The sequence below is a fragment of the Andrena cerasifolii genome, chromosome 9 (assembly GCF_050908995.1).
Source record: "Andrena cerasifolii isolate SP2316 chromosome 9, iyAndCera1_principal, whole genome shotgun sequence".
NCBI lineage: Eukaryota > Metazoa > Arthropoda > Insecta > Hymenoptera > Andrenidae > Andrena > Andrena cerasifolii.
In genome coordinates this window covers 4,809,742-4,825,360 of record NC_135126.1, presented here as the reverse complement: position 1 = coordinate 4,825,360, position 15,619 = coordinate 4,809,742, and the positions used below count along the sequence as shown (strand labels likewise).

General features: G+C 35.2%; 2 protein-coding genes and 1 long non-coding RNA gene across 3 annotated transcripts; 2 read left to right on the top strand and 1 right to left on the bottom strand.

The window, feature by feature from the left end:
- Positions 1-3,043: 3,043 nt before the first annotated feature.
- LOC143373012 (methyl farnesoate epoxidase) lies at positions 3,044-11,072 on the top strand. Its single transcript, XM_076819766.1, has 8 exons — positions 3,044-4,737; positions 5,229-5,526; positions 6,651-6,839; positions 6,918-7,104; positions 7,664-7,778; positions 8,978-9,158; positions 9,583-9,842; positions 10,718-11,072. The coding sequence occupies exons 1-8, from the start codon at positions 4,653-4,655 to the stop codon at positions 10,897-10,899; spliced, it is 1,497 nt and encodes a 498-aa protein (XP_076675881.1). The 5' UTR covers positions 3,044-4,652; the 3' UTR covers positions 10,900-11,072.
- Positions 7,839-9,614, bottom strand: LOC143373013 (uncharacterized). The gene is made up of 3 exons (XR_013086406.1): positions 9,064-9,614; positions 8,701-8,940; positions 7,839-7,982 (listed from the first exon to the last, which is right to left on the bottom strand). It is a non-coding gene; the product is annotated as an uncharacterized LOC143373013 (long non-coding RNA).
- A 735-nt stretch (positions 11,073-11,807) lies between the features above and the next one.
- Positions 11,808-13,203, top strand: LOC143372893 (sentrin-specific protease 8). The gene is made up of 2 exons (XM_076819513.1): positions 11,808-12,095; positions 12,295-13,203. The coding sequence occupies exon 2, from the start codon at positions 12,349-12,351 to the stop codon at positions 13,024-13,026; it is 678 nt and encodes a 225-aa protein (XP_076675628.1). The 5' UTR covers positions 11,808-12,095; positions 12,295-12,348; the 3' UTR covers positions 13,027-13,203.
- The last annotated feature ends 2,416 nt before the right edge of the window (positions 13,204-15,619 follow it).

Sequence of the window (15,619 nt, the reverse complement as noted above, 5' to 3'; positions counted from 1 at the left end):
GAATATGATACAGTTATTGGTTCGCCCGCAAGGTACTGTGATATAAAAATTATATACTTTTTTAGGTGCAGGCTACGTCCATAATAATTAACAGACTGTATTAAAATGTACTAACCATAATTTATATTTATGAATAACGGTATAAAGGATGTGTGCTTGCGAAATGTACTGCGAACAAGATGTAAAATATTAATATACATTACGCGTCGTATTGATAAATATGCTATGCAGGGTGTATTTTAACATACCCACTTCAACAGTGGACGGGAGACACAAAAACGATCAAATAAGTTCATGTGCCTTATTCGACCTTGTTCCCGAGTTATAACCATTTTTGTACTCCAGCACTGTGCAACTCCTTACCTTTATAAGAAGTGTTCGAAGTAGCCACCTTCGCCCTGAGTGCAAGTCTGCAGTTTTCGTGTTGCAGATTTCCTCAAAAACTTTAATTAATCTGACTAAAATGTGGTGGTGTACCGTCATGCATAAATCACATTCGATGTACGACATCAAGTGGAACTTCTGTCAATACTTCACTGAATTGATGGCTTAAAAAATTTAAAGAAAGTTAACCTGTTAATTTTCCCTTGCGAAAAACAAGTCTGATTGCAAAAAGTTATATGGAAAAAATTAGTAGAATCAGTTACACTATGTCTGTTTGCCATTAAGAATTATTGGAGTACAAAAATGATTATAACTCGAGAACAAGGTCAAATAGGGCACATGTTTATATGAATTTTTTTCATCCTTTTGGTGTCCCCCGTTCACCGTTGAAGTGGGTCCCACATGTTAAAATACGCCCTCTATACAGTTTTTTGACATTAAACTATTTTTTAAGGGGAATAATTTTTCATTGAAGGTGTAAGTTTTTATACGTTCTTTTGTACATAACTTTTATATTAATTTTTACAGACAGTGTTTAGAATTTGTTTTCAATTCAAAACCAGAGTTTATGGAGATTTATGATTTGAGAAAAAGATAACGAAATATATATAATTTCAATTTTTTAAATTTGTAAATTGTTTGGGAACCTGCAAGTTAAAAAAAAATTAAACAGTAAAAAAATGTAAAGAGTTTTCCGCCTTAAACTAATTTTAATCATTGAAAATCGAACACCTATGAATTTTCAAATTTCTTTTTGTCTGTACGCACGTGACATTGACAAGTCCATCATTAATAAGAATCCTAAAACTTAATTCTTATTATATAATGTGGAGACCATTTCAGCAGAGTATATAAGCATATTTGTGGTGACATATTCAATACAAATGTCAAGGAGCGCATTTTACGTGTTAACTAAATGCGGCAGTCCAATGATATGGCTACAACGATGAAATTGTCTTGCCGTCACAATCTGTCCCCGAGCGGGTAGCCTAAAAATTGGTGGTCTGATGCGCGAGGCATTATATACCTTCGAAGCAGCCCTTGTGCACGTTCCAAGTGCTACCGAGACCAGTGTCCTACTACCAGTGCTCGCCGAGTAACAGATCATTCTCTTGGATGGATCGTTGAACCCTGGCGGTATGGAACGCGTTTAAAAAAAAATTCCAGTCAGAAGTGTGTCACAGCGGTGTATGACACTAGCTGTAGAGAGTGGAGCTGGGGGAAAATGGGGGTGATGGCAAAGGGAGAGAGAGTGGGGCGACTGGAGAGGAGAACTTCTCACGGTCGATGATCTACCTTGAGATGACCACGGAACCTCATTCTTAAAGGTCACTGGATATTTTCAGCTTCTAATTTTAACATACTTAGCAATGCACTGCCTATTTTACTTTCCCGAGTGCAATTACAGGACATTACAAGAGATTGGAGTCAAACGTTCTATGCTTCTCTTGAAGATTTCATCGTTCGGCTGGGATCTAGAACGCGTGGGAGAAACGAAGAGCTTACTTTCGAAGCAACGTGCTACTTTACATTACTTGGAACACATATTTGTACTGTGAAGTATGATATTGTTAATAAAGGACCTCGTTAATTATATTTAATTACAGAAATCTGGGATGTGCATGTACAAGGGATTCACGCGAACAGTTATAGATGTAAAACGTTTTAAATATCTCGGGAGGAGATAAGAGACACTGAAGAGACGATTGAAACGTAATAGACGATAATAATTCTGTTTTAACCCTACTACGTCCCTTGGGTCTTTTGTTTACCCACTCGCGTTTTCATATCATTAATAATTCCTATGACTTTGAGAAAAGTATAAAGAATACTAATACGTGTGCTTTCCGTTCTTTGAAATTATGTTAAAATGTCTAGCCCAGACATGCACAACTAGATATCATACAAGCGCACGCCAGATCAGGGTTGCCAGGAATTCCCCTACCGTAGTGTGTGTGATGATGCCATAACCCACATGTACCGCTCCTGCTGTAGGTGTTCCCCCTCCACTACGGTAGGGAAATTCCTGGCAACCCTGCGTCAGATACCCGCGGGCACAGAGGTGTGGGGAAATACTGACGTCACGAGCAGTAGATGAGGAGCAGGGCTGCCAGAAAAGCACCTCATATGATGTAGTAGGGAGTAGTAGAGGCACATTGCGAGGATTCCCCCCTCTACTGCTCCCTAATACGTCATATGAGGCGCTTTTCTGGTAATCCTTATGAGGAGTGGGAAACATTTCAAGTACCGGAAGCGCAGTGCCGCGTAACTACCGCATTGAAAGTAGGTGCAAAATTGACACGTGGCTCTGCTCGCTGCGGTGCCCGCGGGCATCGGCGCGCCCGCCGAGCCGATAGTTGGATAAGCCTGGTTAGTACATACGTGGACGCTCTCCCAATCAGTGCTCGACCTGTGCCCCACTCCTCGTCCACTGCTTGTGACGTCAATATTCACACGTGGTTCTGGTCGCCGGTACGCTGGTGAGCAACGGCGATCGCTAGCATGTCGTAGCTATATCAATACCTTAGTAAACAGTACCTGTCTGTATATATAGGCTATATCTATGTACATATGTAAACGCGATAAAAACGTAATAATAATAATAATAAATGCAAATAAAATACTATTCGAAATGTGGCGCGGTGAGAAGACTAAATTAAAATTTTGAAGATTTTCGGTTCGACCGTTTATGTGCAGAATAAAGTTAGAAAGACTAAATTCGATGAAAAGTCATGGAAAGGTATAGTAATAGGCTATACACCGAATGGTTACAAAGTGTGGGATGTGAGAAACGAAAAATTTATTGTAGTTAGAGATGTCGTAGATGAGATTTATCGTAGATGAAACAAATTACTTGGAAACTTGACCAGTAATGAAACTTGAAAGGGTTGATAAAAACACTTATAATGAAACTGATGCATCTGCATTCTGACACAGAGTCCAAATCAGTAGAAGTAGGTGAAGAGTTTCGTAAATCTGACAATAATAAATTAGATGTAAAATTAGACGACGAATCTAATAGTTCTGTGACAGAAACAGATATGCAAAAAACTTTCATCTCAAAACGATAATTATAATGTACAAAAGAATTCTGAGCCTAGAAGGAGTGATAGGAATAAGCAACGTCTTCCTATATCATATAATGAGAATGATACACAATATGACTTTCCAATGTGTGCACAATCTTTGTTAGCAAAATTCATACGAAGAAATTAAAACTAGGGAAGATAAAATTCATTGGGAACAATCCATTAACAGTGAAATAAACTCATTGTTAATAAATAAAACTTGGAATTTGGTAGAGAGGCCTAAAGATACAAATATCGTCGACTGTAAATGGATAAAATATTAAGAATAGGTGATGATTATTATTTATTGCAACCAACTAAATAACTATCAACGAAAACGAACGGCCGATTATTCGCTTTTGGGGGGCCGATTAATCCGTTACTCGGTCAAAACTCTAGTCGATGTATCTCTACACACAATGTTATGTTGCGGCGATGCGATCCTAAACGTTAGCAAATAACAGCGTGGGAATATTAAAATGGGACACCCTATATATGGCAGAGGGTGGTTGGAATAATTTGATAGAACTAAGGGGGCGGTAGCCTGAAAGAGTTTGAAAAATCTTGTTCTACACTATTAAACTTTTCTCCTAGGAAACTGTGTACAGTAAAAACTCTGCAAGAATGACTTCGTAGATGGAGTTGTTTCATAACGAATCAGCGTATCAACTTTCATCGTATTTAACAAGAAAGTCCAAGCTTTGCTACCTCTTGTGTAATACCATGGTGAAAGGTTTATTTTCACATATAACGCCAGACCCGCGCGGTTTCAGCTCAGTTTTTCGCTTCACTTCGTTTTAAGGCTGAGCAAACTTATGTGTACGTCTCTTATAAGCACTGTTCCCAGTGAAGCCAAACTAGCCACGAATCGCTTATACTCCGATAAAAGACGTATTCTTTAAAAATTCAGTGAAAAAAGTGCAAAATGCGAGCTATCGAGTTGTTCTTTTAATTCAAGAGCGAGTAGAGCGCGTATACGGGTGAGATGACCAATTTCCGCTTTCGCAAAGTGAAATTTTGGTTAAATATTTCAATGAAAAATAATTAGAAGTGCATTACAGTATTCTGTTAGTCAGTTAGCGCTTACCCTTGATTTCGTTAGCAGTTTTATCCGGGCGTTTAATTGCGCAAAAGTTACGGTTATTTAAACAACTGTGCATATAAAAATCAGTGGCTTCAAGTATACTCATTAAATCAACAATGTGGTTTGGTATTCTGTGTCTTGTGAGTATACTGATATTCAAAATACTGCTTGGTTATAGACGGCCACACAAATTTCCTCCAGGTAATTCGAGTTTTGACATTTTCGAAACCATTATACAGGGTGTCTCAATAATCGTAGCACAACGCGCGATTCTTTGTTCAAAAACAAATCGATAATGTAATACAAATATTTTTCTGTAACTTGCGATTTAGAAAAACTCGAAAATACATGAATGTGAGTGTCTTATAAAGATTTTTCTGCACGTTAATATAAAAATTTTGTTATAAAATTTTCTCTGCGGGTTGAAATACAAATCTTAGTATACAATTGTTTCTGCGCACAAAAGTCACATAATAATTTACTTTACAGACCACAGCTGTAAACCCTGCAGCGTGTGTCATATTTTTTACAAAAAAAAAAAATTAAAAAACATTGTAATTGCATATAAAAATTCGTTAGATTGAGACTTACAATCGTGCTATGTAGTGTACTGCTGATACGATTACTGCGGAGACCCTGCATAAACAATCGTAGTATTAAGAACAACCCATTTACATATTTGCACGTTTAAGGCCCACGTGGTTTGCCTGTTATTGGAAATACACTCGACATTGCAAAACTAGTGAAAGAGACGAAATATTACAACGATGCTTTGTGCCGACTAGCTGACAAGTACGGGCCAATTGTTGGCCTCAGATTAGGCTTTACTGAGCCGTTGCTTATTGTTTCCGGGAAAGAAGCTGTCACGGAAATGTTAAATCGACCGGAATTCGACGGCAGATCCGATGGATTTTTATTTAAATTTAGATGTGGTGGCTCGCGACGGGGATTATTGTTCGCGGACGCCGATGTTTGGCACAGTCAGAAAAGGTATATATATTCGCAGGAGTGTTAGGGCCTTTTTCCACGAGACACTTCCGTGGCTCGTGTCTGATGATACGGGTGCATTGAGTTGGTAAAAGCAGCGATCTGAAACAACATACAAAAATATAAGAAATGTCTGAGTAGATCTCAAAAGACCCAAAATACCAGTCGACGGTCATAAATGGGTATCGTGTGAAAATGTCCTTAACTTTTGTTTAGTGAGGCTTTACACTAATAAATAACAATAAGATAACACTAATATATGGCGCAAATTTCAGTGCATTAATTGTTCCGTTGTTTTCATTATTTTATAAATCTGTATTTTTGTATTTTTGTTTTTCCTGCGCTTTTAAACAGGATGGCGTTTCAAGCATTTTTGCTTATATTGCCCAACGAACATTAGTCATTCATTTTTCCCTCCTTTTTCCTTCGGGTCCCAGCAGCGGCAGCGCACCGGGAGGAAGGTGGTCTCCCATCTTTCCCCAGTACACCGCCCCGTGATGCTTAACTTCGGTGATCTAACGAGAACCGTCGTTTTCCATCACGGCTACGGCCGCTGGTTTTTTATAAATCTGTTTTAAACAATATAAAATATATATTTACGTTATATTATGATGTTTGTTAGACGACCGCGATAATGCAATAAAAACGTGATGTAGATGTTCATCTGTTTTGGACGATTATTAAATTACAGTAAGAAACTTTGAAAATCCTGTTTTTCTTCAGTAAAAGAAAAGTTTAAATTACTTTGAATTTTTTCGGATAGAATCGTATGATTTTCTTTCTATACTATTGTGAGGAACAACAAAGCAAATTCAAGGGGTTTAAACCAGCAATAGTTCCGTGAAATTAAAATTTATTCAACTGCTTCGAATAAAAGATAAATGCTACGAGTGAAAAACTTATTCTACGCTACGAATAAAACCTTCGAATGAATAAATTATCTTTTGTTCGTCGGACAAATTCTCACCGATTAAACTTATTCATTCGATTATTCGAGCCTCGAATAATGAATAAAGATGAAGACTTTTTTTTCGGTTCTTATTTAAATGATTTTTTTACCTAAATAATGCCCAACTCTGCCTGACCATTATTTTCTAATACTAATAATTCAGTTTATGTATTATTAGGTTTTCGCTGAAAACTCTGATACAACTTGGTTTCGGAAAGTACACAATGGAACAAGTAATTCAACAGGATGCAATTAGATTAACCGATATTATTACTAATTTGACGATAGATGGGAAACCTGCAAATGTTTCTACTCCCATTGCCGTAGCTGTTTTGAGCAATTTATGGTTGATAATAGATGGAACGAAGTATGCGCACGGAATTAAAAAGAATGTTCATTAATTCCTAATACTGTGTGTCACTGAAGTACGTGCTTTGATGTTCAGATTCGATGTGGGAGCAGAAACTCCAGAATTAAAAGAAGTTGTACTCATGCTTAAAGCGTGCGTTATGAGTATGAATATTATGGGTGGCATTTTAACTCTGTTTCCTTTCTTAAGGTATATATTCCCAAAATTATTAGGATTTTCAACATTCAAAAACCGACATGAATACATAGACAAATTCATTATGGTAAGTCGTTTGTGTGATATAAACCTAATAAGGTTTTGTTTTAAATATAAAATATGTACTTAAAATTAGAATTTTAAAATTAACTTGTATGTCAGTTCGTTCTCTATTGCAACCTCTTAATAAATAATTGAGCAAATTAAAAAGCTATTTTTATCGGTCGATTTGTTGGTATACCTATATGTACTTGATTCTTATCTACCTTTCCTGTACCTACTGAATATTTTAAAAGACTTATACTTAAAGCGTCTAAATATTAATAATATTTATATATTCCTATAGTCAATAACTATATTCTGTTTGATTTGCACTTAAACATTTTTCGCATTGGGACCATGCAATAGTTGCCTAATTACCTATGTTTTCAATATGTTAATTTTAAAAAAATAATTTAAATTTCCTATAAACAGTTTCTTAAAAAATACTATTTTTTTCGCAGAAGGACTTGTTCATGTTATTATTTACTTATTAATTTACTTTCCTTCTATATTACTAGTAACTTAATTATCACAAAAATCATTAATTAACTCCTTAATTTTAGCTAATATCATTATTTTTGCAGGACACGATCACGAAACATAAAAATAAAGCAGCAGGGCAGTGTACAAGTTTTATCGACGCTTATTTAAAGGAAATTGAAGTACAAGAAGCAAAGTCACCGTTTACTTCCTTCAATGGTAATTTTTTTTACTAAAATTCATAATATGCAATTAGTAAAAAAATGTTTCACTCTTAAAAATCCGATTGGACGTAACTGTACTCTCTTCGGTGTTATAAAATCAATATTCAAGCTGAAGAATGATTCAGCAATTGAAACACAAGTGACCTTGGCTCGTGCTGATCATAATCTCTTGTCAGCTGCTCTTTACGGTTAAGCTGTCCTATAAAATAGCTCAGGATAGTTATCGGGAAAGTGAGCACGGAACCAAGCTCTTCATTTTGTCTGTATCCAGTTGTTAATCTCGGCTTCATGGCTAATGTATCATCCAGAGCAGAGTTTCCTAAACTATAATCCGCGAAATACTCTTATTCCATAAGAAAATCATGTCACGGAGGAGATTATTTGAAGCAGAATTATATTTTTGTATTTATGCTTAGATATTACCTACTGAAATGGTAGCAATTTTGCGCTAGGAATATTCAGTTATGATCCGTTGTAACTTTCAATAAATAACGTGGTTCAAAAGGATTCTACATGAAAAAAATAAGTTAGAAAAACGCGTCGTTTCCGAGAAAATTTTGAGCATGAATATTTGCTGGATACTGACAGAAAATAAGGAAAAATGATTTCTCAAAGTTTATCGGACTTTTTTCGAAAACCGTTTGTCGCACGAGGAAAAGTAATAGAACATAAAAGATGCTCCTTGTCTGGATCTACAACTTTTGTTTGATATATTTTTTTATGTAATCAATAACTTAGAGGATATTATATAAAATCGACTTTGTGAGCTGTTAAATAATTATTTAAAAGTTCAAGGGCCCACGGACACCTTTTCCCGTTACTCGATCGGGCTCAAACTTTACACAGATTTTTTTTTATCATTTGGAACTATTCTGAGGGGGAGGGGGTGCGAGGAAAATCTTGAAAAAATATTTTACCAAAAGTAAATAAGAGCCACCCTAGTATAGGCGTTACGTTTTTCGTCACTTTTATTATTGCCTACGCTCCGGCTCGGTCAAACGTGGCACGCACTTGGGTGAAATAAATCTTTCTCCAGTTCGACAACCCATTACAACAAGAAGATTGAGTAGAATTGGGCTCGTTAAAGACTATATGGAAAATTTGGAATGAACGTTCGCATTGAAATTCTGAAATTTGTTACCCTTTTTAAAGTTCACCTGTATAAAATGTATAATGTGAATCATTATGTTGTAGAAACGCAGCTAATATATGTAGTAAAGGATCTAATTGCCGCTGGTGTGGACACAACAGATAATACAATTGGATTTACATTGGCTTACCTCGTAGAGAATCAGTGTGTACAACTTAAATTACACGATGAAATTGATAGAGTCATTGGGAAGGATATTTGTCCCTCTCTTAGCGATAAAAGGCGGTAAGACGCACTTCGTATAATTTACTAGTTCTTTAAAATATAAAAACATTTATGGGTGTACCAAACATTTAGTTTTTCTGCACTGTTGGAGATTGTTTATTAAGAATTGAAACAGACATTTAATATGCCCATAACGACACGGTAGCTTATATTTTTCTGGTTTTGCGTGTGTAATTGTTTTTTAGGTATACATTTCTATAATGTTTATTATTCACTAAATTCAGTTGCAAAGAAAACTGTCGAATTGAAAGGAATTTTTGGAACATTGATTATATTTTTAAAAATAAGACTACAAACTGATTTACTCTTCCTCTTTACAACATACATAAGTATTATAATATGCTAAAGTTAATAGGTACTCGCAAAACCATTAAATTATTAATTGTATTTCTGCTTGTTCATTTCTTGCCATTTTTGTTTATAGATTACCGTATTTAATCGCCATTATATCAGAAGTATGGAGAATGGCGAACATTACTGGAACGAGTCTTATCCATCGAGCAATGACAGATTCTACACTACTAGGTTTCAAAGTGAAAAAGAACTATGGTTTAATAGCTAATTTTAAAAGTCTTCACATGGATAAAGAACATTGGGGTGATCCGGAAGTGTTTCGCCCAGAACGGTTCATCAACGAAGATGGAAAATTCATCGATGATCCGTGGCTCATGCCTTTCGGATATGGTAATTTTCTTTTTTATTCTGCTATATTGATATATCGGTTAGGTCACTGGCAAATAGTTGATTATTAACAAAAGAGATGATAAATAGTTGCTTTGAAATGAATTGTAAGTGTGAAGATAACATACTCCCCGAAAATGTAATTAATCAAGTTACAGGGGCATTTTTGTTTAGAGGGGGCAGTTTTAAAGTGATCTTTCGAAATTTGTAATGGAAAAATTTGCCATTTGTAAGGGTGCATGCACCATTTGTGGCCACTTTAAGATATTGTACCAGTTTTGGCCACCTCAAGAAGACATCACACAGTCTATTACCATTTTGGGATCCGAGGCTTCGTTCTTGAGATATTAACAATTGAATAATAGCGATGGAAGTTCCGGGCCACGAGGTTTAAAGCCGATGCAGCTGACGCGGAGCAGTGCTCCCTAGTACGCACACGCATGAGACATGCGTAGATACAGACTGTGTGTTCAAACTGTGAAAATGAACTGTGTGCCCGCTCTCAGCTGTTTCGGCTTTAAACTGCGCAGCCCGGAAATTTGGCCGCTAATGTTCAACTGTTAATATCCCGAGAACGAAACTTCGGATCCCAAAATGGTAAAGGACTTTCCGATGTCTTCTTGCATTATGATATTCCATGTTCCAGGATGTCCCTGAATTTTTGGACACCCTGTATTACGTGCTGTATGGGAATACGAATCTTGTCGTTTCCTATTTTCCTTAACTTTTCTGTTGATATGCTTGCAAAACTAGTTTCAGTATATCAGTTGCTTTTGAGTTTTCAAAAGCATGATTGTATTTTATGTCGATCCTGGTCATTTTCACATTTGCAAAAGATGTTTCTAATCACACCTCGTTCGTTAATTATTTGTTTTCAGGTCGCAGAAAGTGTTTGGGCGAATCTGTAGCTAAAAACACAGCTTTCATCTTTCTGGCGTGCTTATTTCAAAAATTTCATTTCACGCTGCCCGAAAACCACCCGGAGCTTTGCCTTAAAGGGATCGATGGCGTCGTTGTTTCACCACCTGAGATGGACGTTATCGTTACTCAAAGACATTGAATCTAATAATAGATGACATTTGAAGTGTTTTATGTTACTTCAATTATTCGAAAAAACAATTAAGCTGTGTTTAATTGTATGAAATAGCCAATTTTTCTATAAGCTGCGGCTTTAAATATTTCACTTAATTTTCAATATTTAGAAAGATCATCCTAAAACCGCATGTTCAGACGCCATCTTGAACACTACGATCAGAGCGCCACCTCGACCGAGTTTCACTGCGATACATCCTAAAGTCGACGCTTGCCGTGATTTCTTTGGTGGTGGAGCATTTACCGGGGGAATTCCGCGCAATAGAAACCATTGTACGAAGGAAAACAAATTCCGCTTTTTTAATCAATTACAAACTAAAAATTTATCAAATCAAACTTTACAAGCAATATTCTTTTCGTATAATAATTAATTTACACATATCTACAAAATAAAATGTAAAAGAAATTTTACTCTCAACTTTTTAAAGAAAACAACAGCAACGTTTAGAGAACTGAACCGTTTTGGGACCCAAAATTATTTACTATCGATTTTCTTTTATACGTCTGAAAATGATGTGATGTAAATATCACATTGGACGTTAAAGGGTTAAATGAATAATGTTCTTTAATGTTCATTTAATCTTTTATTTTGTGCAACACGTATAAGTGAATAGTACTCACAATGAGATATAATCACTTTCTTTCCACTATTTACTTTTGATTCAATACAAACTTTACTTACAATCTATTGTGCTTTTGCTATCTGTACTCTTATGTATTACTTTCTCCTTCTTTTAGACAATATTTAAACTCATTTAGTAATTACGTGTTTTGAATTCAGCGCTAAAAAGTTTTAAAAGTTGTCAGATTAGCATGGCAGATTGCGCTGTATATAATTTTTTTTTATAGAAGCTACGCTTCTATTGCATATTCTGGTTTGTCTATGACATTGTATGACACTGAGAATTGCTAAGAATTCAAATTGTGTGTATTTGATAAGAAGTATCTAAATACTTCTTTGATTTCTGTTAAGACAAGTGATCACATGAAAATAATGTGATCGATATGTTAACAGGCATTAGTAACTTTCGATGATAGTTAACCACGTGTATAAGATGTTATTAATATAACGCCGGAAAATTTATAGGGGAACATTTGTACATACCAGTACGGTAGCATTCACTCAAATACAGAAAATTGCTGTTGTTAAAAGACCCTTAAAATGTAAGTATATAATGATTAGTTCTTTGTAAATATATACATTTTTAACTTTCAACTCACATTTCATTGAATAAAAACTATTGCAAAGTAAAAATTTTAGAGTGCATTTATTAATACCATATTACTATTATGGATAATTTTAAGTAGCTTTTCTTGATTTAATTTATATACTTGTGATAACTCTAATTCATTTCGTATACAGCTAGCGTTTAGGTTCTAAGGAATTCATCATCATTAACTTCTGGTGTTGGACAACATGGCGAAGGATCGCCAATCAGACAAAATTGTTTTGAGTTACTATGACTGTTTACTGAGAGCAAGTGATGTAGCGTTACTTCAAAAACCAAATTGGTTAAATGATGTTATAATAGGATTTTATTTTGAATATCTCGATAAACGGTTTAACAAAAATGGGCAAACGGAACTATATTTTATCAGTCCTGAATTAACTCAATTGTTGAAGATGACAGATCCGTCTCAATATGGTGCATTCTTTGATACTGTCAGTGTGTCAGAGTGCAAGTGTATAATTTTCCCATTGAACAATTGTGATAGCAAAGATGCAGCGGGGGGATCACATTGGAGTTTATTGGTATACTGTAAAAGGGATAAAACTTGTTACCATTTCGATTCGTCTCCAGGTTACAATGATAGTGTTGCTTCCGAATTTGCGAATAATGTAATGAGCTATTTGCTTGATAAAGATGAAGCTACTAAGAAATTCATTGAACCAAACTGTCCACAACAAGATAACGGATATGATTGTGGAATTTTTGTTTTGTGTCTAACAGATGTAATTACAAAATATGTTATGGAAACTGGCAAAGTGAATGGATGTGATTATAGTGAAGCTAAAAAGTTAGTGTTTACAAAACGTACAAAATTATTGGATTTAATACATGAATTAAAACACGAATCAAATGCTGATAAATGATGAATAGTTTCTTATCGATTAAATTTAAAACTATTATATTTTTGTATAAATTTGTTTGAAGCTCTGTGCTTGTGGGTATGATAAATATAATTTATCACATTATGTGATCCAATAGTAATTCTGTATTGTAGTTATGTACATATAAGTTAGATGAATGAATAAATATATGAAACTTCATTTTAGTGACTTATTTTTAATACAACTTTGGAGAGAAATGAGTAATTATGCAGCATAGGAGAGGCAGCTCCCATTACCTTGATCTTCACACTGACATGTATTCTCAAGGACATGACCCCGAGTAACTTTTCCTTTTACACCCTAGACGCTCGTTTTTGCAGGAGATATTTGGAAATTAATTCTGAAAAACCTATTACCCCTACAGGGCCGGGGTTTTGCACACATATTTAGTAGTGTCTGAACTATCAACACAAATTTTTGCAATGCATTATATTGAAAATTGTACAAGTTACACGTCGAAGCGTAGGTTATGTCATCAAACACCGGGTATCATTTTTGATACGGCGCGTAATTTTAAAAATATAAATTACTCCGATTAGAATAATTAAAAGCTACGTGATGGACATTTAATTACAGATACATTCGCAGTTAATACATATACACGCCGAATATAACATACAAGTTAGCACGATAAGCCATATGTACATTTTGTCAACAGCTGTTGGCATACTTTCGCTTATCTAGAGATTCCACATTTTTCAAAGCTAAATACACATAATATAAAGTCAAACGCAATAAATTTATGAATGAATTGAGACGATTTTATTTGCTATGGCAGGGCTTTTAAAACAGAAATACTTAAATAAAATTTATAAAAGTAATAAGTGCTTCTCGTTATTTCTTGATATTGTAATACGCAACATTATTTATTTTGGTTTAACAAAATACATTCTACCAACATTCCATGTGTATTATTTCATTGTGCAAATAGTTCCATTTTTTTAATTTCCTCTTGGAATCCAATATCGCTTTATCTTTCGAATATTACATCTCAGGCAACACCCTTTCATTATCCACAAATAATTGTACTTAATTATACATTGAACGTGTAATGCGCTTGGCGAATTAAAACTATAACAATTCAGATTCATATTTATATTTTTATTCCTTTTAAGATTCCGTTTTTTTCCACTTCGGAGCTCCAACACGGAGCCAGCGAATCTCGAATGCAGAATACATAAATATTGTGCGAGTGTATTATTCTGTGGCATCACTTCTGACGTAGCCGAAATGTTGGGAAATTCCTTCGAAAGTCCTTAACCAGAAAACCTTGAATTAATGTTCTACTTATCATATCCGCGATACTTTCTGTGCGACAGATTACAAATAAATCATTCCAGCCAGGGCCGACGCGAGGCGGGTTCAGCGCATTCCCCGGGACCCGGCCCGCCGCGCCGCTTTAAAAGGCCCCACAGTCCATGAAAGCTTCATCGTAAATTTTGCGGGGCACTATGCGAAGATATTTATTATCATAAAATTTAGAAATACAATGTAAAGGCGGTTTTTAGCCCCGCACAATTTTGGAACCCGGATACGCAAATGTTCACACCGGCCCTGACTTCGACCTATTTCGAATTATGTAAAACTTGGAACTGTATTGAAGTAATTTGCGACGAATAAATTGCGTTACATTGCTGACATTGAAGCTGTCAATCGTTTCTAAATAACGAACATTACCTACTATTTGAAACTAAGATTGACACAATTTTTCTTACTTCCAAATATCTCTAAATCAGTTGGGTTTACACATAATAAAATATTGCTTGCTTTCTACTTTCTGCTTGTCTAATTTTCATTCGTAAACATCTGAAAAAATCATCGTCCTTTTCAACATTTTTTTAAAAGAAACAGAGTTGAAAATTTATCATAACATTTTCGTCGTGATTTTATTTCCATTTCTAATATATTTGAATTGTTGAAAACAAAACAAATAATGTAGTTCAGAATGAATATGTTTAAAGTTCATTGAGTGGCTTGAAAACCTTAAAAGTTTTGCAGCTAAAAAATAAATTCAGATACAAAAAGCGTTTCGTTTACGATTAAGACACTTATTCCTTGATTAAATCACATTCCATGAAATATTTGTACTTGTACTTATTTTGAGTGAAACTATGCAGCCTGTGCAAACACTACATATTATGGAACTGTACCTTTTTGTTTATCACACAACTAAAATATCATACAAATAAAAAAGTTTCTGAAATTCAAACAAACTGTGTTTCAACGAAACTGTCGCTTTTTGATAATATGTCTAAAATATTTGATGCTTTGATCGATGGCCATGTAACCGCAAAGTTTAATCAGGCCTGATAAGACGAAGGCGCTTGGGAATGACAGCATTGGTGTTTTTAACCGATTTGAAAAAGAAAGAGCCCAGATAGCACACGTCGTCTAGAAGCCGTCTTTAAGACGTCTTTCAGACTTTCAGGACGTTTGACGACGTCTTAAAGACGGCTTATAGACGAGAGCGCTGATGTAGGTGCCCAATAAAGGATTTTTTAAATTTCATCCTCAAGCGGGTGAACAGGGGTAAGTGTGTTTTCACGGACTCCTTAATATCTCTTAGGCCCGATTA